A 24,744-nucleotide genomic window follows, 5' to 3' on the forward strand; every position below is an offset into this window, starting at 1 on the left:
TTAAATTTATTTAATAGATATAGTTATTCAAGTTATCTCTTTCTTTTGAATGAGCTTTAGTAGTTTGTGTCTTTGCAGGAATTCATCCATTTCATCTTAGATATTGAATTTATAGGCATAAAGTTGTTCATAATATTCACTTATTATAAACCTTTAATGTCTATAAGGTCTGTAGTTGTGTCCCTTTGTTCAGTTCTGATGTTGGTATCTTCTTGATCAGTTTGGCTAGAGATTTATCACATTTGCTCACCTTAAGATCCAGATTGCAGGGCACCTAGGTGGCTCAGTCACTTAAGCATCCACCTCTTGATTTCAGCTCAGGTAATGGTCTCAGGGTCATGAGATCGAGCCTGCATCTGGTTCCATGTGGAGTCTGTTGAGGATTCTCTCTCCTTCTCCCCCCTGCTTGTGTGCACTCTTTCTTTCTCTAAATAAATACATAAAATCTTACTTTAAAAAAATCCAGATTTGGGTTTCACTGGTTTTCTTTTCGTTTCTTTTTTTCTTTTTTTTTTCCTGCATTCTATTTCACTGATTTCTGCTCATGTCTTTACTAGTTCTTGTCTTCTTGCTTTGGGTTAAATTTGATCATCTTTTTCTGGCTTCTTAAGATAGAAGCTTAGATCATTGATTTGAGACCTTTCTTCGTTCTCTTATAAACATTTAATTATATAAATTTCCTTCTGAGCACATTAGTTACATTCTATACTTTTTAATATATTGTATTTTCATTTTCATTGAATTCAGAATTACTTTCGAATTTCCCTTGTGACTTTCTCTTTGACATTTTATACTTTATTTACAAGTGTGTGGTGTGTTTTCCAAATACTTAGGGATTTTCCAGCTATCTTTCTGTTAATGATTTCTAATTTAATTTCACCCTAGTAAGATAACATATTTTGTATTATTTTAATTTTTTTAAAGATTTTATTTATTTGACAGACCGAGATCACAGGCAGAGAGTCAGACAGAGAGAGAGGAGGAAGCAGGCTCCCTGCTGAGCAGAGAGCCCGATGTGGGGCTTGATCCCAGAAATCTGGGATCATGACCTGAGCCAAAGGCAGAGGCTTTAACCTGCTGAGCCACCCAGGTGCCCCTTATTTTAATTCTTTTAAACCTATTGAGGTATGTTTTTGGCCTAGAATATGGTCTGTTTTGGTCAATACTCCGTGCATAATAGAAAAAAATGTGTGTTCTAATGTTGTTGAGAAGTGTGTTTTTTAAATGTCAGGTCAAGTTTTTAGTAGTATTTAAGTCTTTTTTATTGTTAATAGTATTCTGTCTACTTGTTCTATCCATTATTGAGAAAGGAGTGTTGTAGTCTCCAGCTGTAATTATGGGTTTGTTTATTTTTACTTTCAGCTCTATCAGTTTTGCTTCATTATCTTAAAGCTGTGTTGTTCCGTACATACATACTTCCTGCTCAGATTTACCACTCTCTATCTAATAGCTTTGCAGTTGTCTCTAACCGGCTCCTCAGACTCCTGGCCCACAGTAATTGCAGTTGATACATATCTAGCCACCTAGGCACCAGGTGATTTAATGCAATTCCTGGTGGACGAGCTGTCTTTTTTCTTCTTTTATCTAGATTCTTTGCTCTAAAGAGGTAGCCCTAGGCAGTGGATCTGCCGCAGTTTTTTGCATTCTTACTTTATGTCTAGCCTCACCTCCCTCCAGCCCTACCCCTGCTTCGTGCAGTGAAACGGACTCTCCCATGGAGTACTTTTAATCTCCTTTGCCTAACAGGACTTTAGCTCCTGGCTGCCACTGCCTACTTTGGATATGGAGTCTAGTGGTTCTGTGGTTAGTTGTATGCTTTGCATTTCTTTTCTGTGTCCAGTTTGTGGCAATGTCTGTTATTTTTGAGCCCGTGCTATGTCTTCTTGGGATTCAACCTTTCATATTTTATCCATTTTACTCTATGTTTGGAGCAGAAGTATATTAACATCTGAGTTTATGGAGTCAGTTTGATCAAAGGCCTAATCATACTGATAAATATAGATCAAAATAGTTCTTTTAACTGTTCTGTAATATTCTATTATATGAATAAGCCACATTCTGTTTATCTATTCACTAGATAGTTTTTGATAGTACTTGAGTTTAAGAAATAGTGAGTTGAAACAAGTTCTGTGACTTAAGCCTTGATGAAATACTCTATGAAAAGGACTAACTTCAGTTCAAGAATCTTTGCTATGTATGAAACATGAGAATAAATATTCCTGGAGGTAGATGAAATATAGAAGCTTGAAGAAGACAAGTGGGAAAACATCTGTGGCTTGAGCAAAGTAAGAGAATGAGATCTATGTTGGAAGATCATATAGAGAAAAGGGAGGAAAATACAGGAAAGAATCTGGAGAACTACCCAAGTATCGAGGGTCAAAAGAGGAATGAGAATCCCTTAAGAGAGATTAAAAGGGACATTTAAAATGCAAAGAAGAAGAGAATTTCTAGAACGGTACTTATTACTCTAGCAAACCACTGAAGTGATGAGAACTAAGAACAATGATCTGAGAGCAAGACCCGAGTTCTACCTTCCACCCTCTCACTCACCAGCTTTTAGACTTTGGATTAACAAACTATCCCCAGTTACTATATCTGTAAAATATGTAATAGTTGATCTCTAAAGTCCTTCCTGTGCCTAGGGTATGAGGTTTATGTGTTTTAATAAGTAGTATATTGGTGACCTTGAGAAAACTGTTTCAGTGGTGTATGAAGGCCCAGTTGTAGAATGTTAAGGAGATTTCTTTGATGTGCCATGATATGACACCATATCAACATGAGAAGAAGCATAACATAGCAAGAGAGATTAAACAATAGCAATCAGATGTTTGGAAAATATTTTTTTCTTTTTTTCTTTTTTTTTTTTTTTTAGTAACATATAATGTATTATTTGTTTCAGGGGTACATGTCTGTGAATCATTAGTCTTACATAAATCACAGCACTTACCATAGCACATACCCTCCCCAGTGTCCATAACCCAGCTATCCTATCCCTCTCCCTTAACTCCCGAACAATCCTCAGTTTGTTTCCTGAGATTAAGAGTCTCTTATGGTTTGTCTTCCTCCCCAGTCCTATCTTGTTTCGTTTTTCCCTCCCTTCCCCCCACAATCCCATGCCCTGCCTCAAATTCCTCATATCAGAGAGATCATATGATAATTGTCTTTCTCTGATTGACTTATTTTGCTTAGCGTAATTACCTTCTGTTTCCATGCACGTCATTGCAAATGGTAAGATTTTGGTTTTTGATGGCTGCATAGTATTCCTGTGTGTGTGTGTGTGTGTGTGTGTGTGTGTGTGTGTACACCACATCTTCTTTATCCATTCATCTGTTGGTGGACATCTAGGCTTTTTCTGTAGTTTGGCTATTGTGGACATTTGAATCCTTCGTAATGCCTTGGGAAGCAAAAAGTAAACTAAATGAATGTTTTGTTTTGTTTTGAGATTTAATCATTTTTTTAAATTTATTTTCAACATAACAGTATTCATTGTTTTTGTACCATACCCAGTGCTCCATGCAATCCATGCCCTCTCTAATACCCACCACCTGGTTCCCCCAACCTCCCACTCCCCCACCTCTTCAAACCCTTCAGATTGTTTTTCAGAGTCCACAGTCTCTCATGGTTCACCTCCCCTTCCAATTTCCCCCAACTCCCTTCTCCTAACTCCCCATGTCCTCCATGCTATTTGTTATGTTCCACAAATAAGTGAAACCATATGATAATTGACTCTCTCTGCTTGACTTATTTCACTCAGCATAATCTCTTCCAGTCCCGTCTATGTTGATACAAAAGTTGGGTATTCATCCTTTCTGATGGCGGCATAATACTCCATAGTGTATATGGACCACATCTTCCTTATCCATTCGTCCATTGAAGGGCATCTTGGTTCTTTCCACAGTTTGGCAACCGTGGCCATTGCTGCTATAAACATTGGGGTCCAGATGGCCCTTCTTTTCACTACATCTCTACCTTTGGGGTAAATACTCAGTAGTGCAATTGCAGAGTCATAGGGAAGTTCTGTTTTTAATTTCTTGAGGAATCTCCACACTGTGAATGTTTTTCTTCTAGTTATACTTAAGTGATTTTGTTCAGCCAAAACAAATGAACTATCAGAGATTTCTCATGTTTCATTGTCACATTCCTTAAAGAGAGAGATGTATGTATTAGGGATTTATTTTGGAATTAGATAGTGTTATTTAAAATAAAGACTCTGGTTGGTTCAATATGGGTCTGCATTTGAGGAACAATGGATTAACAGAATTGTTAGCTACTACAGAAGCCACCTTTGAGTATACCTCTAGGCAGTTGTAAGAGCTACATACTAATCCCATTGTGGTATAGGCACATGCATAAAATGTAAATCCCATTACTTTTCTCTAGGATGTTCCTTGAGACTGTAGCTCTACCTTTTATGGAAATGGAAATATGAAATCCAAATACAAAATTTTTGTGCTGCCTAAAGCCCCTGGTCTAAGCTTACTTCAGTTTTCCAGTTTCCTAAATATTCTGTAAAATATTTCCTGTATGACTTAGTTTATAAGGCTAGTCAGAGCTGAGAATGAGTTATCTTTTGTCTCCATCCATCTTTGAGTTTTAAGTTTTATTCTAAGTTCGCCCTCGGACTAAGATTTATGGTAGGAAACTGCAATTTAAGTAGTGTGTCAAGTCTTCATTTATTCTGGAGTCATAGACCTGTGACTGAATTGTGATTGAAGAAATGCTCTCAGGTATCTTGGGAATCAAGAATGACAGTGGGCTAAAGGAAGAAGGGGTGCACGTCTCCCAGCCTGACTGTTGTGCTACTGGATTCTGCTCATGTGTGTATCACATTAGGCAGGTGTGCCGTGGCCCCGGAGCCCCTTGTGTGTGAAGGCGTGCCTATGGGCCCTGGAGGTGGAGCTGCTGTCGCTCCACTGAGGTTGGCTCCATTCCCCATTCCCCCCTTGGTCAGGGCCATCTTCAACCGCATTTTACCAGGAGGCTGTTTTCTAACTGCTCATGATTCAAAGACTCTTGAAATTGGAAGAAGCTGTTCTCTCAGTGGGTGTTTTTCTTTAATAGGAAGAAAGAAAAAAGCACAATGCCAGTTTGCCTGTGGTCGTGTCTTCCCAAGGTTGTACCTAGAGTTTGGTTTCCATTTATCATTCTCAGTTGCTCATGTGGTCATGTTGGTCTTTATGCTGGGTGTAGTAAATTTTATTTCTCTTGTGATTGGTCATTTTCTGTTAGAAGGTCATGGTGGAATGGTGTTTAATATTCTCAATCAGTACTTCTGTTCTCAGGTAGAAGTACTGACTGAGAATATTAATATAAATCAAGATTATTCATTTTAAAGAATAGTCATCAGAAGCCATATACCTCTCAAGACTATAGCTTTGGGGCTGCTGATAAAAGCTCAGATAATACCAAGTTTGCAGCTATAGTTCAGTTTGGATGGACTGTTGAATAATGAATAAAATACCTGATTTACTGATTTGCCCTGCTTAAAGATAATACAAAATAAGAAAATGGAGATTAAAATCATACTTTCATACTTTTTAGGGGCTCTTGGGTGACTCAGTTGGTTAAATGTCCAACTCTTAGTTTTGGCTCAGGTCATGATCTTGGGGTTTGAGATCAAGTTCCCTGTCAGGTCTACTTAAGATTCTCTCTCTCCATGTCCCTCTGCCCCTCCCACCCTCCAAAAATAAAAGTCATACTTTTTACTTATTTAACTTTTAAGGGAGCATATTTAGTGTGTGTAGTGCTACACAATGAGGTTATTTTCCTTCATTTTTATAGAATAAAGAAATTTATAGAATAAAAATGAGTATTATAGCCCATATCAAAAATTTTATCCATATATAAAAGTCTATTGGCTTTATATGCAAATTAATAAATAAACATTGATTTTTAAGGTTTAAGCAAGTGGAAAGGCAGGTGCAGAAGTGGTCATGTTTATGGTACAAAATAGGGATGCAAAGTTGTGAAGGAACCAAATAATGAAGGGCCTTTTACAGTTACTTTGTTTTCTATTGCTGCTCTAACAAATTACCCTAAATGTAGTGGTTTAAAACAATACCTACTTATTATATTATAGTTTCTGTGGGTCAGAAGTGTGGGTACAATGTGGCTTAACTGGGTTCTCTGCTTAGGGTCCCACAGGGCCAAAATCAAGGGGTTAGCAGGGCTGTGTTCATTATTGAAGGCTCTGGCGAAGAATCACCTTATAGTCTCATTCAGGATGGTGGCAGAATTCTACTTTCTCCTGCTTTCCATGTGGCCACCTTTGTCTTCAAGCCAGCAATGATATAACAAGTTCTCTCATGCTTAGAAGCTCTCTGAATTCCTCTTCTGCTGCTGCCTGGGGAAGCTTCTCTACTTTTAACAGTTCGTATGATTAGATTAGTCACATTCAGTGACTCTCCCTATCTTAAGGTTAATAATGCAGTATAATATAATATAATCTTGAGAAGAGCACCAGGGGATGAAGATTGTGGGGGCCAAAATTCTGCCTTCCACAATCATGATAAAGAGTTCAGGCTTTATTCTGATGGGCTTTGTATGGTTTTCAGTAGAGGGGTGATGTGGTCATATTGGTGTTTTATAACAGTCACTGGCTGTAATATAGACAAGGGTCAGTTTGGGGCCACTCTAAAGTTATAGGAAATCTTTGGAAGGAGTATCATTTGGGATTTGGTTATAGATAATAGAAGTCATGCTAGCTATGTTAAGAAGAAAGGGGTTTGAGGTGCCTGAGTGGCTCAGTGGGTTAAAGCCTCTGCCTTCAGCTCAGATCATGATCCCAGGGTCCTGGGATCAAGCCCCGCATTGGGCTCTCTGCTCAGCAGGGAGCCTGCTTCCCCCCACCCCCCCACCTCCCTCTCTGCCTGCTTGTGATCTCTATCAAATAAATAAATAAAATCTTAAAAAAAGAAGAAGAAGAAGAAAGGGGTTTAATACAGGGAATGGGTGTTGAACAAAAATTTTTGGAAGGGCTGTGTCTCTAGGATTGCCTTAAAATGCTACTGCAGAACTGACCCACCAATGGCACTGCTGCCTATGGTACTCCTGAAGCTGCTGTCCCTGGTGCTGAATCACAGCAGCTTAACTGTGATCTGGGGGTTCAGCAAACTCCTGCCAAGGGTGTTAACTCCAGGAACAGTGTTTGAACTGCAGTTGGGTAATTAGGGAGCATCTCCTAGATCCATTCTATTTATCCCCAGGGCTGCTGAATGTAAGTGATAGAAGCCAAATCTCACCTGCAAACGAGTGTGCAAAATGCCATTTTTATCTTCCCAGTCTTGGCAGTACGGGAGGGAGGCATTCCAGAGGAGGCTGGAACAGGTCCTGGGGAAGCTCCTCCACAGAATGTTCTAGCACTCCAGGTTATTGAATTAGAGAGGTGGGAAAGAGGGCTAGGAAGGAATCAGGATGACTGTCCAGCTACTGGCTAGGATGAGTAGATCATTCTTCATGCCATTTACTGACGTAAAAAGACCAGAAAAGATTAGGAGTAACAACGAATTTTTTCTGGATGTGTTGATTTTGAGAAAACTATGGGACCTTAGTTTTCTAATTTGTAGGTAATCCAGTTTGTAGATGGACTAGGCCAGTTGTATCAAGTAGGCCAGTTTCTGCCTGTGGGTCATAATTTTGTGTACAGATATATTTATGGTTGAGATTAATTCAGTTTACCATAGTGCCAAATATAAATAAGTCTATAATTATATAATTATTATTGTAAGTTTTAGATTTATATTTAAATTGATTTAGGGCTTAGCACTGGTTCTTAAACTCATTGTTGAGCAGTATTTATCTTTTTCAGAAGGATGCATGGCTGCCCTATTTCCTAAGTTGTTCTTCTTTCAGAATAGTGCCTTTTAAATTTCTTTCTAAACAAAACTTGGTGAGGTATAATATTCCTGGGTCATGCTTCCTAATTTATTTATTTGGTCAGCAGTGGCATTGTTTTGCTTCTCAATTTGTTTCACTGGCTCTGCAGTCTTTCTTTTCATCTCCTTCTGTTGGTCATTTCTCTTTGAGCTCTTGTTTTATTATATTCATGCACTTAATAAGTTCTAGACCCCTTGTCTTCAGTTATTTTTTCTGTCAGATTGAGTTCTGCCTCTGCATTTTACTCACTGTGTATTTCTTTCTTTTATTCCTTTTGCTGTGGTCTGTGCTTCATTGCCATTTTGTATCTCTTTGCTTATGCTTAAAAGTGGGCACCTCTCTCCAGACCATCTCTTTACTGAAACATAGTATAAGTAAACTCTCCTTGACCCCTTCACCATTGTTTCTTTTGTTCCTCTGAGGCAGAGTTTGAGAGCTGGGGTATTACAATTGGACTTTTCTGTAGTCTGAAGGGAAAATATCTCTGGAGTTGGGTTCAGCTTTTATTTGCCCCCTTGAGTTCTGCTGTCTTTTCTAAGATTTTGTGAAATTATCATAGCCTAGTTTCACTTGTTTAAGAGCATATAGTAGGAGATGTGGGTAGGGAAAGATACCCTTAGAGTTGGAATCATTTTACTTCTTCAGTTTGGAAAATTTGGAAATTTTCAGGTCTTGGTAGTTTTGCTTTTTGTTTGTTTGGCCTTGTTTTGTTTGCCTTTGCTAAGATCCTGACATCCTGGGAGTGGGACATCGAGGTTTCTAGTCCCCAAAGTATTTCCTCAGGCTTCCTGGGGCTCACTCCTTAGCACTTCAGCCCAATTTTCTCTAAATTGGGACGTGTTAGCACACTCAAGAGTTAGCTCTTTATCTTCTTCCTCCATAATGAATTCTGGGTATTGAATTAGGATCTTTGCTTAACAGAACCACCTAGTACACTGCCATTGGTTCCTTTTAAATAAAGCCTATCGCAATAAGCTTATTCCCTCTCTTTCTTTGTTAGTTGCTGGTGGTGTTGTTTTTATCCTTTTAAGAAATACTGTTTTTGACACAAGTTTCGAGAGAAGATTCTGTAATCTGTTTCATCATAGCACCATCGTTTCCAAGAAGTTCTAAATAGATTTCAATCATTTGTTTTCTAAAGGGGTATGTGTATTTTAATAATGTAAATTCCAGAATAGGAATGTAGTGTTTATTTTTTATTTACAAATTACTTGTTCATCTATTATGTTATATAATTCTCGACTATTTTATAAGGTAGGGAGGGCAGACTTTTTAATCCCAGTTTTACTAATGAGAAAACTGAGATACAAAGAGATTGATTTGATGAATCACACAGCTAATTATAAGATGGAGTCAAGACTCTGAAGTCAGATCTTCTGACTCCAAAGCCAGTACTATTTTACCATATACTGTTATTACCTTTAATGAAAATGGTTACCTCCATGCTTACCCACACATGTCCTACTCCGTCTTTAATATTCCTACCAACCTTTTAACACTGACTTAACTGAGTTAAAGCCAAAAATAGGGTGGGGGAATAATCTTACATGACCACTGTATTCTGATCCTGAATTAACCTCAGGATTTCTTGGTTATAATAAAGCTGTTATCGGGTCTTTTGATCATTTTTCCCTTCTCTGATTTGTAGAAAATTGCTCAACTTCCTCAGTAAAACCAGACTTTAGTAAAATCAGTAAAAAGACTGGCAGTGGAGACAGGATTTTCCACATGGGAAACTTGACCTTATGGGCCCAAGTTTTACCTCTATAACTCACTTTCCTCTTGATAGCTTCTGCTCTTTATTCCTGCCTCAGTCAAGGAACTTGTATTCCTCATTTGCCATTTACAAGTTTTTCACAAGAATTTATTCTTTTTTTTTTTTAAGGTTTATTTATTTATTTGAGAGAGAGGGAGAGAGTGGTGGGGGGTGGCAGGCAGAGGGAGAAGGGGAGAAGGAATCTCAAGCAGCCTTCGCCACCCAGCATGGAGCCCAACAGGGAACTCAGTCTGATGGCCCTGAGATCATGATCCTGAGATCATGACCTGAACAGAAATCAAGAGTCAGACACTCAACCAACTGAGACACTGAGGCACCCCTCAAGAATGTATTCTTGACTCTTCTGCAAAGACCTTCTTTATAGCCAGTGAGACTACACTGAACATTCAAACAAAAATCACTGAAAAACCTGGATTAACAGCTCACATACAACTGGATTTTTTTGTTGTGGTTTGTAAATTATTTTCTCTGCTGGTCAGAAACTGGCCTCTTTCCATCTTCCCATCTGTCACCAAGGAACGTGTGCTTAAATATATGCCCTTGATGATGACACCCAAGAAAGCAAGTTCTACAGAGTGATTAGACTTCTCTCTGTAATCCTTTTGTCTGCTTTTCTAAGTTTTCCTTTTCTCCCTAAATGTATTCTTCTGTAACAATAAACAGCAGGCATGGTGACCATATTTAGGACAGATTCTTCTCCTATCCACAAGGATGTGGTTTTATTGTGGCCACAAAAGGGCAACCGTATCCCATCACAGATATACGATAGTTCGTCAGGCAGATAGGTGGATGTAGATGATATTAGAATAGGATTGTAGCAGTGTCGCTCACTGGAGTTCTGAAGAAGTTCATAGTTCGTGTGCCAGTGGCTTAAGCTGACACTGTTTTGTTTTGTTTTGTTTTATCCTTCTAGGTATCATGAACTGATTACAAAATACGGGAAGTTGGAGCCTTTGGCAGAAGTGGACCTAAGACCACAGAGCAGTGCGAAAGTCGAAGTCCACTTTAACGATCAGGTGGAAGAAATGAGCATTCGTCTGGACCAAACAGTTGCAGAACTAAAAAAACAATTAAAAACTCTAGTGCAGTTACCCACAAGCAACATGCTTCTCTACTACTTTGATCATGAAGCACCCTTTGGCCCAGAGGAAATGAAGTACAGCTCTCGGGCACTGCATTCTTTTGGCATTAGGGATGGAGATAAAATTTATGTAGAATCCAAAACAAAATAACCTCGACCAGCCTTGTAAAAAACACAGACATTAAGGACTTCTTGCAGGGCATTTGTTTCCAATGTGGTTTTCTTTAGGAGGGAGAAGGTGGTTTTGTTTCGTTTTGTTTGGCTTTCGGGGGGTTTTGTATATTTTTTCCCCCTAGGATGGGGAGGGGCTGTTTTTGGTATTTTCTACCACAGATTTCTTCAGCTCAGCCAGCAGAATTGGCCACATCTCCAGTCCCTGTGCCCTCCCTCGTGAAAGATGACCAAGAAATCGCCGACTTCTTACTGTGTTCACTGGGCTGCGTCTACCACTTGGTTATCGTGACCATTTAGGTATATTTGTGAAGATAGCATGAGCCTTGTCCTCCCCTCCAGAAGGGTAACTTGTGGGATTGAAATCAGGAGCAGGGATCTTGACAGGAAGGACCAGCACTTCTCTCCCCCAGTTATTCCGCTGTCCTTCCCTCTCTCCCTCCTTTCCTGTTGTGGTTCAGTTTTTCATTTTGATGTGTCAGCACGTGTTCACCTAATAGTTCTAATCCTGTCCATAAGTAACTTCTCATTTCTCAGTGTGGACAATTTTTTCATTTCTCCCTTCTGAAATAATTTTAGTGTTTTAGGCATTTTTCAACCTGATTCTGAACTCAGGTATTCTGTGAGAACCTGTAACTCTGTTAGGATCTTGAAGACAGAGAGTTAAAACTCCAGGAAGACTCACTGCTGTCCTGGCGGCGTGGGCAGAGCAGCCTGGGCCCTTTGTGTGTAACCACGTCCATTTCAGTGTCCCGCACAGATGACGTCCACCCTCACTTCCATAACACAAAGCGTGTCACATGCCACAGTCCTTTGATTTTTGCTTGTTGAATGTACTTCCTCATCTCTAGCTGTCTTTCTCATTACTTTAAACTGTTGGGAATAGAGGCCTGACTTTCTGAAGAGCCCAGTAGAATAATGGGTATACATGCCGGGAATTAGCTAGCCAACTGTCCGTGGCATGTGCGAGGGAGTAGAGTGGGAGAAAAGTCAAGCCATCCAGGAGGAAGAGCGTTGTGACTTCCCTGCCCGTGTCGTCATTTGAAGCCCTGGCTCTTACACTTTGCATTAAAAGTGGGAAATCTTAATCAAAGGGAGTTCTGATTCCCAGTTCTTCCCTGGGATTCTGTGATGTCATAATCGGACCCTTCTTTTTGTTTTGCATCTCAACTTAGTTGCCCCTCCCAAAGAACAACTCTGCCTAATCTATGAGTAAAGTCTAAGTGTCAAAACTTCAGAATTGCCTCCAAGTCATATTTTTCGCAGAAGCATATTTAAAGCACTTTTCTTTAAAAGCTAGTTCCTCACCTGCCCTGAAATCTTTGCATTTGTTCTTGTAGTCCTTCATTAAACAGGGTAATCCCTTTCTGTGATAGATGTCTTTCTGGTCCACCATATTTACAGATGGGAGGCTTGGGAAAGGCTTGGCATCACTAAGGGCAGGTGATGTGCACATGAAGTATTTCTCTAAGAATGTAATCATTATCTGATTGCATTTGACCTTTTGACCTTTGTTATAGGATCCACCACTCCTACAAAATCCTTTAATTTCTTATGAAATTTTTAGGTAACTCATAAATTCTTCACATCTGCAGAGTTGTGATTATTATTGCTACTTTTTAAATTTTTCCTATTTATTCTCTTAATGCACTTCAGGTTCAGTATCTATAAAGCCTTTGACCCAGTCCTACTGAGTCAAGTCTACATCCACCGTAACATTAAAGGTGGAAACCAAAGGGTTTGAGAAACATGAATGAAGCCTATTCTCCTTCTGCTGCAGACTTGATCTTTCAAAATCGCAAGAATGAGCGATGGAGATCCAGGCTGGGTAGAGACAAGAATTAATTATTTTGCAATCACATTTTCCTGACAGATTTTTGGAAGTGGGAAAAAAGTGTGGCAACAGTGTCATGAAGATAAAAACTGTGGGTGCTTTGTGTATGTGTGCACGAGTGCAGGCGAGTTTGAGAGAGAGACAGTGTAACTGAGCCCGTCACTTTTGTCAGCCTGGGAAACAGATGCACTCTTTTATTTTTTGAGGTTGTATGACCCCTGACTGTCCCACAGCAGAAGGCAGAGCAAACACTTGGGTTGTGCTTTAATCATAAGTGGAATGGTCACAATTAATAAGATATTTTATATATGACAAAAGTTTTATGAAATGCTTTTTTACTATTAGAGACCTGTTCCTTCTGTTATGACAGAACACAGTGTCCATCAACTGCAGGCCTAATTCCTCTATTATACAGTTGCATGTCAGGGGAACTTCTCATCTAATTCAGTGGGTATTTTTAGGGCATCGTAATTGATGGTTTTAATAATTGCTGAACAATTTTTGATTGAGACAAAGTCTAATGCAATGACCGGTCTTTCAGAGCTGCAGAACAGAAGTAAAAGAGAAAAGCTATTTGAGCATGTGTACTTGTAGATTTATTTCAGCAGCTGAGTAAAGATGCTGCTTTTGAAATAAAATCGGTGCTGTGTAGACACCTTGTAACCCAAATTATTTTTGTAATAGGCCAAAAAAGAGGAGACAAGAGACCGTGGGCCTTTGAGTCTCAAAGTTATGCATCATCGATGGCAGCAGCTTCTCTGTATTTTAATATTGACTTCCTCCACATGCAGCAAGAGCCTGTTCCTGGCATTAATAAGGCAAGACGCTGTCCGAGCCAGTATTACAGATAGGTCTCTGCAGGCACAGTGTATAGAACATATCTTTTTTAAAATAGAAATTCTTTTCAGTGGAGAAAAAGGAAAGGAGTCACAGAAGAAAGCCAGATCAAAACCAAGGGATCCTCTGTGCCCACATGTAGCTGCTGAAGCCACAATGAAATGGGCTTTCGAAATGGAATTGTTGATATAGCTCAGATTGCTTTAAAGGAAGGGGAAAAAAAAGTTTAGAGTCCTGTGTCTTTTTTTTCAATTATTATTATTAAAAGTTTCTTTTGTTTCTGCAACCAATTGCCACCATGTCCATAAACACATAAGAAAGCAGTGGATATCCCCCAACACCTTGTTTCTTTTAAGACCCGTGGGTGAAAAGAAGCCCAAAACATGAGCTATGTGTAACAGAGCCACATGTTGTGATGCTTTGTGCTAAGATTTTGTTCACTTAAAGAAATGCAAGTTCAGTCCTCAACAGGTGTTGCGGCTGCGTTGCTAAGTCAGCGGTGTCCCAAGCAGAGAACTCTGGGTGCACAAGGAGCTGACCCCATTTGAGGCACGCTGCCGATGGCTCTTCCCGGTGCACGTGTGAGCGCGACCTGCTCCGTGGCAAGTGCTAGGCCCTAGGGCATATAAAACAGGAATACAAAATAATAGATTGTTCTAAGCGATGTCATTTCTGTTTATGAATTTGATTTTTCCCTTCATTTCATGTTAGAATGAAAATGCAAACAAACTGCTTTCCAGTACACCCAGAAGCTATCTGTGTTACCAGATGTGTTGTGAACACTCTATTTTTCATAGGTGCTTCCTTACTATATAATATGTCCATTGTAGTGATGGAGAGGGACTGGGCTCTCTCAGGCTCTTTACTTGCCAGTTGTCTCCTGCAGCTAATGGAAATATATATTTTATTTTAGAATATAATTTAAACATGAAGGTCTATTCTTTGCACTTTTTATTAATACATATATATATATAGATAATCTTTAAAAAAATTAAAAATCCAAGTCCACTTTCTCTTTGTGTTCTGATTTTTTTCTGGAGTTCTGGGGTCAAGATACATGCTTATTTTTATATAGTCAAAGGTCGACATCACTGCTGTGGTTGAGTACTGTGGGGAACTGGCCAAAGTGGGGAAGAATTGGACCATTTTGAGAAATTTCATTGGAATTTTGCCATTTAGAAATGAAAGCTATAAAACGAAGATTGTAGGAAGCGTGTCATTGCTTTTGTGTTAGCAAATTCTTATACTTCTAACATGTACTTGATACTCCCTTATTGTCCTTTTAAAGATAAAGTCCTCCCTTTAAGATAACTGGCATCCTCTTTTTTGAGTAAGGATGAAAACCTCAATTGGATGCACTTAAATTTCTTTCAAGCGACACTTTTTTGTCTTCAGAAAATAATTTTCTGTGAGAATTCGAGTTTTGGACACTTGAACTCTACCCACTTATCGATAATTTCTTGGTAAGCTGTAATGAGTTAACCTTAAATCAAGAATGATGGTCCAAGAACTGTACTTTATTTCTGTATATAGAAGACAGAGTCCATTAACTTCTCTCTCGGTGTTCCAGAAGGGTGTGAGTATCACGATCTGTTTAAATTTAAATATTTCTGCATCTGACTTAAATTTCAAAGAATATACTTTCAACTTCTATACTAAATGCAATTTAGTTAATATTTATTGTGAGCTTCTCCGAGTATACTTGCAAAGTAGACCTATGTCAAGACATCCAGTACCCACTGGGCTGAAAGATACTGGGACTCCCACTAGTTACTAGGATGCATGTAAATCAAGAAAGTTAAACTTTGAGAAATGAAGTCACTTTCTCTTTCCAACTTTCCTCTGGAAAGGAAGTTAGTTATCTCTGGTCTCCAACTTAGAAGTTCAGAGCTCAAATTCAGCCAGTTAACTTTTAAAACCCATATAGGTCATTTCTTATACTTTTAGCTCTTTTTTAAGATTTTATTATTCCTCGGAGAGAGGCAGTGGCAGAGGGAGAAGCAGGGTCCTCATCGAGCAGGGAGACAGGACTCGAGGCTCCATCCCAGGACCCTAGGAACACTACCTGAGCTGAAGGCAGACACTTAACCAACTGATACCCAGGCACCCCCATCTACTTTTAACTTTTTAATGTCACCAGGATTTAGGAACTGAGTTAATCCCTGAAAGGAATAACGTACCATACTGTAACTCCTTAAAATATGGTGAATCTTTTATTCCTCTCCTTCAAAAATTTGAGACTAACACTGGAAATCTTTAGCTTTTTTTGTTTAACAAACATTTATTAAAATGTTCAAATATATATATATTTGTCATATAAATGAATATAATAAACAGGAGAGGTTCTCATGCTAGCCTCCCACCTTACTCTGAACTAAAGAGAGCAGCGCAACTGGGGTTTTTTACAGTTTAGCATTATTCTGCTGAGTCAGTGGCATTTTTACAACCATATTTCAAAACACTGAAGCAGTGGCCTGAATAATAATTGATCCCAACAGCGCAAACTAACGAAAGGAAATCAGTTCTTAAAATAAGAATACTAATAACCGTTCAATGTTTTGTCTTAGGCTTTTCTCCGATGTGGCTTAGGCACCTGAATAATTTGCTTGCACTCTATTTGAAGGCACAGCTATTAAGAGGGGACTAACGAACTCATAACCCAGGAGGAAGGAGAGCCGTAAGTGGACAGAGTTGCTCTTGTATGAATCCTTGCCAACCCTATGTCCAAGCTTACCACGCTTCTTTCTCACGTTTCTTCTAAACTCGAATAATGAACATTTATTATCAACCAGGACCCATACTAGATGCTTCACCTATATTTGATCTTCATGACATCCCTATGAGGTTAGCACTGTTGTTATCCCCATGTTCTTACTCGTGAAGACAGTGGCACACAGATAGGTTAAGTAACTGGCCAAAAGTCACCCAGTTGGTTAACAGAGCCAGGATCCAAACCCAAGGAATCTGGCTGTGGGATCCGTGAATTTAACAGATACTATGTAATGCTTGCTGCTAAAGTTCTCCATTACCCTCCACACTCATGCACACACACACACACACACACACACACACACACACACCTTTATTGTCAGTCTTTACGTTTCATTAAGAAGAGATGTTCCACAATACCCATCTGCTAAGTTGATTTGCTCTGTAACAACGGCACTGATGTGGCCAATGGCTCTGAATCCCAATTGGAATTTGTTCCCATGCCCTGTCAAGAATTGTGAGATGACAGTTGGTGTGTGCCCTATTGTCCTCCCTGTTCCTCTGACAGGTCATTTGGACATTTGTGATGGGCGCCATTGACAACAATAAGTGAAACAGTAATATGAGGCAAGAAAAGTAAGAATTTGGTTTTTAACCTGAGGACATTCTAGAACCTTAAAACTTCGTTGCAGTAAACAAAGGTACGAGAGGTCACTCGTTTTGGACTCCGACTTCCATCAAAGAGGCAACAGTGTTTAAGTGGACTGAAAACAGGTGTTATCAAGGAAAAAAAAAATGTTTATAGTTGAATGCAACCTGTTGCAAAGGTTTTGTTCCAGGAAAGGATGAAGCTGTCACTGCTATTGTTTCTCCTTAGAATGTAAGGGAGCGCCTTGTGAAGAATATAAATATTGCTTACAAAATAGAGGGCACAGGCTATCTGTTATGTTCTGCAAGATCTGGATTTGCCAAAAATTACAATGCGATTTCAGTTTGTCAGTTCCTACACAGACTTCATCCTTGGATGCTCTGTCGTCACTGTAAGTAATACAATTAAGGTGTTAAATAAATGAGAATGAGAGGAGGCAGACATAAAAACATATAGAGAGAAGAGAAAAAATGTTTTCTGAAATATCTGATACATTGGAGGGCAGATGTAAGCTCTACTCTACTATCGAGGAGTAGAAACAGGCCATTGTGAATTGCTTTGGCGGTGTTAAAATTTGGTTTGGTTTGATTTTCAATTTGTTTACAAAAAAAGAAGTCTCTTCAAAAAACGTTTGAATCTATTTTCTAAATAGAAAATACATGGTTCAAAAGTCAGACAACGTAAAGATGGCATACATTAGAAAATCCCACTCTAACTCCCTGTCCTTTACTTTTATTAGTTTCTTATGTGTCTTTCCAGAGTTTACACAAATAATAGCAAATAGTATATCTTGTTCTCCTTTTATACAGCAAAGTTAGCATATTATACACTAATACGCACCTTTTTTTCACTTGAAACATATCTTGGAGATCTCTGTAGCAGTACATTGGGAATCATGCTGTCCTTTGTTTGCAGTATAATATATAATATTCCATTTATAGACATAATTTATAATTTGTTTGGCTCAACCCTCATCGATAGACATTTGAGTTTTCCCTCTTCCTTTCTCTTTCTCTGTCTCCCTCCCTCTAACTCTCCCTCTCTTTTATTTACTATGTTCAGTTTGCTGCAGTAAACAGCATATGTTCTCTTACATACTTGAATCTATAGAATACATTTTTAGAAGTGGGATTGCTGGATGAAAAGGCCAAAGTGTAATTTTGGTAGATATTGCCAAATTATTCTCCATTAGAGATACCTAAAAAGAACTTTTTTCCCCCAGCTTTATTATATGTCACATCCCTGCACAAAGACTTTACTGATCTTGTTCTTGATATATGATTCCTGGTTTGTGCAAGCAAGATAGGGTTCTCCCCAATTTGGCATGCAAAGCGAGGCACCAAAATTCAACGCATTACAAATTTGCATGAACCATGCACTTCGTCTGTCTTATGAGCCATCTTTCCTCTGGAATCTAATTTTTAATCATTGGTGAGATTTCACCTCTGCAGGAGAAGGTATATGTATTATTTATCCTTAACAATGTATGAGCATTTGTTTCAGCTGAGTGCTCTTGAAAAGTGATGGATTAATAGCCCTGATACCCTCTGCTTATTGTCTACAGGAAGCTTTGATCAGAGCTGCTTCTCACAGATCAGTGCAATTCTTTCAGAGGAACTATTTGGTACTACGTGGTGAATGGGGAATATAGTGTGTCTGCCCGCCCCCCTTCCAGCTCTGTCGCTAATGTGCTGGCAAGGATGTTAGAATAATGCCCATTGTGAGCTTTTTTGGTTATATGGGTCTCCTTAGAATTAACTATTCCAAACTCCTTGGCTAGATACAGATACTAAAGTTGCTTTTAGAAAGTATCTTGGAGTGCTTGTTTAGATTTCAGAGATGACCATCTTTTATTAAATCTTATATCTAGAGAATCTTGCTGATTAGTTAATGAACATTAGTGAGTGTCATTCAATGTGGTTTTCAAAGAGCCAATGCCATTTTTCTTAGAATTAAGCCATATTTTTTTTTAGCTTAGTCCAAGCTCAATATCTAGAATGAATAAGACCAGCCCAAAAAGAAATATTACTTAAAGGCAAATAACATTAATTCTTTAAAAAACAGGTTCCAGGTGATTTGTGTACAATTTGGACTCCCGATATTTTCAGCTTGCAGTTAAGTGATTATCACCATGATACTAATATATATGAAAAAATTTAGAAATAATTTTTACATCAGGTTTTGTTTTGGCTTTGTTTACTTTTTATAAGAAACAAAACTGAATGGCTTATATCCAAAAGACAAGAAATAACAAAGGTTGGTGAAAATGTGGAGAAAATGCACTGTTGGTGGGAATGCAAACTGGTGCAGCCACTCTGGAAAGCAGTATGGGGCTTCCTCAGAAAACTAAAAATAGAGCTACCATATGATTCAGTAATTCCACTTCTGAGTGTTTACCCAAACAAAACAAAAACACTAATTAAAAAAGACATATGTTTATTACAGCATTATTCACAATAGCCAAGATAAGAAAGCAATTCAAATGCCCATTGATAGATGAATTAACAGAGAAGAGGTGGTGTCTATACACAGTGGAATATTACTAAACCATAAAAAGGGAAAGGTTGCCATTCATGACAGCATGAATAGACTTAGAGGATGTTATACTAAGTGAAATAAGACAGAGAAAGACATATACCATATGATTTCACTTACAGGTGCAATCTTAAAAAAAAAAAAAACTAGCAACAACAACAGCAGAGAGACAGAAACAGACTCATAAATACAAACAACAGGGATCCCGGGTGGCCCAGTCAGTTAAGCGTCTGCCTTCCACTCAGGTCGTGACCCTGGGGTCCTAGGTTAGAGTCCCGCATCAGACTCCCTGCTCAGTGGGGAGTCTGCTTGTCCCTCTCCCTCTGTCTCTTCCCCTGCTCATGTTCTCTCTCTCTCTGTCTCAAATAAATAAATGGCATCTTTAAAAGCAAATAAATAAATACAGAGAACAAACTGATGGTTGCCAAAGGAGGGGGGGGATGAAATGGGTGAAGGTGATTAGGAAGTACACACATTCAATTATAAAATAAATAAGTCACAGAGATTGAAAGTACAGCACAGGGAATACAGTCAAGAATATTGTAATACTCTTATTATCGTGCTGAGCATTTTATAATGTGTATAGCAGTTGAATCACAATGTTGCACACCAGAACCTAACTTAATATATGTTAACTATACTTCCATTAAATTTAAAATGTTTTTAATTCAGAAAAGATGAAAACCCAACAGCGTACATGAGCATCCCAGTTTATGAAAGTTAATCTAGATATCTAAGAGGGAGGATTCCAAGGCAGTAAGAGAAGCAAACATCCAGACGTGATGCCCTTCAGAATCGTTTCATTCTGAATGTCTTTACTGTTTAGGAGAAGTCTTCAGGAGCATAACTGCTTCTGCATCAACTCATCTATCTCAAGGATCCTGCTATGGATAACTACCATTTTTCAGGGAGAATGTAAGTATAGCCTTAGACATAACCGCCTTATTGAACTAGATCTAGGAAGTCGAACGTCATTGAATCAGTGGTTAAGGGGTAGAAACAACTACACTCCAGAAATATCTGGAACCTCCATGGCAGATTATACAATGGAGCAAAATGTTCTGTTGCAGAGGGCTTGTAAATTTATTCAAAGCACCAGCATCCGAGATTCAGTTCTCTGGGAAGCAGATGCCAAAGTAGAGTTAGTACTGCAGAAGGCTTATTGGGGAGGAACCTGTGTGAAAGTGAAGGGGAAGGAGGATTAGACAGGAGGGGGCACAAACCATGCTGTAGACCTGACAGTCTGCCAACTCAGTATGGTGCTCTGGGGCAAAGAGGAGTCCTGCCTGGGGCCCTTGACCAACACTTCTCTCAGTCATCACTTGGGGAAACACAACAAGAACATAACTTCAGCTTGAAACTGATGTAAATACTGAAAGAGCCAATGGCCGGAAGCTGTCAGCCTACCCTACTCCTTGTGGCAGGAGAGCATTCCTTTCTCGAAGGCGGATCTGAGCAGTGCACCTTTGTATCTACCACAGACCACTCCATGCAATGTGTAGATCCCACTCTCCATGATGAGGGCCACCTCCTCTCACTCTCTGGTGGCCCTCTTTTCCTGTGTGGAACCTTAGAAGAGAGCGGTTAGGGGAATGGACTATAGCCCCTGTCACTGCAATTGATTTCAGGGTCACAACTGGTAACCATTGTCTCCTGCTTCCGCTGTCATCTTATCACCTGAGCCGTCCCTCTGCTGCTCTCAGTGTTTACTTAGTGGTTTCTCCCAAGCCCTAATTCCTAAGTAGTCTGAGGCCCTGGAGAACATATGCTGCTCAGACTTAGGCAGGGGAGTACTAAGAGCCACCAAAACGGGTCACCTGAGCTGCATACACATTATCCCTTGAATCCATCATGTCATAGCAGCCCCATCTCCTCCTGCTCCTCGGGGCAATGACCCCTAACAGGATGACAGCCCATCTTCATTCCTGCTAGTCTCTGAACAAAGAGCCCAAGTGCCCAAGCAGTATCGCTGCCATAGCTTAGAGCTCCTTGGGACTCTCTCTGTGTCCCCGGTGAAAGTGTGCCCTCCTGGGGACCAGGAAGTCAGTCTGCACAACCCAGAGATGAGGATGGGCAGCACAAAGTCCCTTAGTAATCATTGGGAGTAGTGGCAAGCAGGACCACCCTGGCTTCCACACGTTGGTTCTCGACCCATGTATTCTTCTTCCTCCAGGGGGCGCTGCATCATACGACCCTGACTCAACACATGGGCAGTACGCTGGAGGGCAGTACCCATCCTCTCAGCGTCATCTCCAAGCCGGTGGCTCCCCTGCTCCTTCGACCTTTCCTCTCAGTGCTGGAGCGGGTGGCATCTTCTGTGTCATGGCATTTGTGCTCCCGCCAGTGGATCCTACAGTCACGGACCACACTCGCATCCCCTTTCTATAAAGTGGGTTCCCTAGTCCAATGTTATTTTGCATGTAGTTCTGTGCCTATGGATCACGCATTCTACAAGCCTTTTATTAATGGTAATGGCTGAGGTTCTGTGGGCAGGAAAGCCGACCCATAACGCGGAGTAGAGGCCCATTCCTGGGGGAAGGAACTGCTGGCCCCTCCAATGCAGTCATTTTGCCTCCAAGTGGCCAGCTGGTCTCCCCAAGGAACAGAGACACGGGGTGGGCTTAGCTTTAGTCTCTGTGATTGGCAGGTTGTATGCTCAGAGGCAACAGAAGCTAGGCCATCCATGCTAAATGGAAGTTCATGCCACTGGGCCTATTCCTAACCTCCATCCCTGCTGTGTGGCCACTTCCAGCATGTCTCCATCGTACCAGCACTGATAGAGGCTGCCTCACAGCAATTGGTATAGTCATTTTTAAAAAGATTTTATTTATTTATTTGACAGAGAGACACATCGAGAGAGGGAACACAAGCAGGGGGAGTGGGAGAGGGAGAAGCAGGCTTCCCGTCGAGCAGGGAGCCCGATGCGGGGTTCAATCCCAGGACCCCAGGATCATGACCTGAGCTGAAGGCAGACACCCAACAACTGAGCCACCCAGGCACTCCTGACAAAATGAAGTCATTTTGTCTTCTTAGTTGTTGAGTCCCTCTTCGGTAGTGGATGCTGGGTTTTTTTGCAGGTGTCGCCATAGCATGCAAAGATCTTCCCACTTCGTGTCCATTCCCATCTGTCTATCCACATGTTTACTCCAGACCTCCTCATCACTCATTTTCCAAGCATTTTTCTTCCAGGTCATTATCTAGCTAGCTATTTGATTCACCACTGCCTGCAAGGTTGTGCATGGTCTAACCTCAGAACACTTCACCTTTGACACAAAGTACACAACAAGATATATTACCACAAGTTCCGCACGTTAGGAAGATGTCCCCTTACCATTGTTTCAAAGCTACCCCTGAGTGAGGCTGTAACAGCCACCATCTGCTTTAGGCTTGCATACGCTTACCAAGCTGAGTCATCTATACACCAAGTTTAGGATCTTCCTTCCTCTTTCAGCTCATCATGTGCACCCCCACCCCACATATAGCCATATGTGTCATTTGGGTTCAGGGGGTGTGGTGCAGCCATGGCAGGTGGTGTGGAGTCTGTGCTGCGTAGTCAGGCAGCTTGCCATTGCCAGCCCCAGATTTACCATTTCCATCTTATGATAGACTGCTGTTGGATCCCCCTGACTTTATGACTTGGTGGGTCCAAAAGGACCCAGGTCATGATGGGAAGTTCTGGACACATGGTCCCATATCTTGGTCAAATGTTCCATCACGGGCCCAGTTACATGCCAGGAGTGGGTTTTCAGGAAATGTGGTTATTCTTTGCTACAGATAGCATGACCTTGCTCTAAAACTCTGGGTGACTGTGCTCTGGTTCTCCCACTAGGGTTTGCAAGAGACTCCCCATTTTGTCTTTTTTTTCCACCACTGACATCTCCAACAAAGGGTCTACCAAACATATGACCCAAGTGTCAAGGTCACTTGCATTTAAGCCTAGCGCTACAGCAGAAAGCTCGTTCCGCTCTCAGCCTAAGTCAAAGTTGACAGAATTTCCTATCACCTGGAATGGGGGCTGGAGTAGTTTTCCTAGGTGTGGAATGTGTGGCCTCCAGAACCCAAGGAAACCAAGAAAAAAGGAAGAATTTCTTTGTAAGGAGGTTGCAAGATACAGTAATTTGTCTTTTACTTTGGAGAGGCCCCAGCATGTCCCTGACTACGGGATTCCTAAAAATTTTACTGAGGGACTAGCCCTAAATCTTTGAGGGATTTATCTCCCATCTTTTGGCGCACATCTGTCTTCCCAAGGCCTCTTGGCTATATTTTTCTCTTGCTCATTTTGCCCAGTCAGCTTGATGGTACCGGAGTAATGACTCAAGGTGATGTTCTATAAGATCCAAATAGTCCATATCTCAGCCCCAGGGCAAAACTATACATGTATATTGCTATCTGGACCATTTGGATGTGAACTACTTCTGATTCTTGTTTCTGATTCAAACAGGAAAAAAAAATGTATTTGCCAAATGAATGGCTACATACCATGTACCTGAATTGACGTTAATCAGCTGTAGCAAAGACACTATGTTAGCACAGCAGCTGTAAGTTAGCATTACTGCTTGGTCGAACTTGCAGAAGTCAAAAGTCATTCTTCAGGATCCATCCTGGCCAGCTAAATGGAATATGATTGGGTCCACCACCCTTGCTCTGTAAGAGTGAGCTGATCTTTACTATCCTCCTCTGACCCCCGATGCAGTGCTCTTGTATTTGCTACCTTAGCTGGAGTGGGGAGATCCACTTCCGTCCTTGCTATGATGGCTCTTACACTAATGACAAAGGGCCCAATGGGCAAAGTACATCAATCCCAATCACATATTGGGACTTGGAAAATGACATCCAGGTGGTCTGTAGCCCCTGTGGACTCACGGTAAGCTGGACTTGGCCAGAACCACTTTTTTTTTTCTGGGCCCTAGGTGTTCCCACTCTACCAGGGTCTTTGGGTATCAATATTAACTCAAACCCCTTGTCCCGCAGTCCTCCAGTTATGCAGGCATTCTCCTTACATCTTTCTACAGTCCCTATAGAGTAAATGGCCAGATGTCTTTGGGGGAAGGAGTGGGAGAATCATTACCACACATACTTGTCATGGTGTTGAAGGGTCCTTCTCTTTGGGAACCTGGTTACCATTTTAGTGTACGGGATCCAGATTTGAAAACTGACTCAGATCCACCAACTGAGCAAGGGATCAAACATTTTGTGGGTGGGGAGATAATTGCCTTCAGTCTCTTGATCAACAATTTTTGCACTTTTAGGATTATATATAGTAAGCAATCCCCTTG

General features: G+C 40.4%; 1 protein-coding gene across 8 annotated transcripts in view; it reads left to right on the top strand.

Annotated features, from left to right (window-relative positions):
* Positions 1 to 24,744, top strand: part of LOC116874222 (tubulin-specific chaperone cofactor E-like protein) — a 156,950-nt gene that overhangs the window by 60,262 nt on the left and 71,944 nt on the right. For 7 of the 8 annotated variants that reach the window (XM_032868755.1, XM_032868752.1, XM_032868749.1 and 4 more), the window contains one exon: positions 10,566 to 11,246. The exons of the other annotated variant lie outside the window; for it this stretch is intronic. In XM_032868755.1, the coding sequence (XP_032724646.1) occupies positions 10,566 to 10,884 (319 nt within the window). In that variant the 3' untranslated portion in view covers positions 10,885 to 11,246. Of the gene's footprint in view, positions 1 to 10,565; positions 11,247 to 24,744 lie in introns of those variants that run through there. 8 annotated transcript variants of the gene reach the window in all.

The sequence above is a fragment of the Lontra canadensis genome, unplaced genomic scaffold, assembly GCF_010015895.1.
Source record: "Lontra canadensis isolate GAN:19392208 unplaced genomic scaffold, GSC_riverotter_1.0 scaffold36, whole genome shotgun sequence".
Lineage (NCBI taxonomy): Eukaryota > Metazoa > Chordata > Mammalia > Carnivora > Mustelidae > Lontra > Lontra canadensis.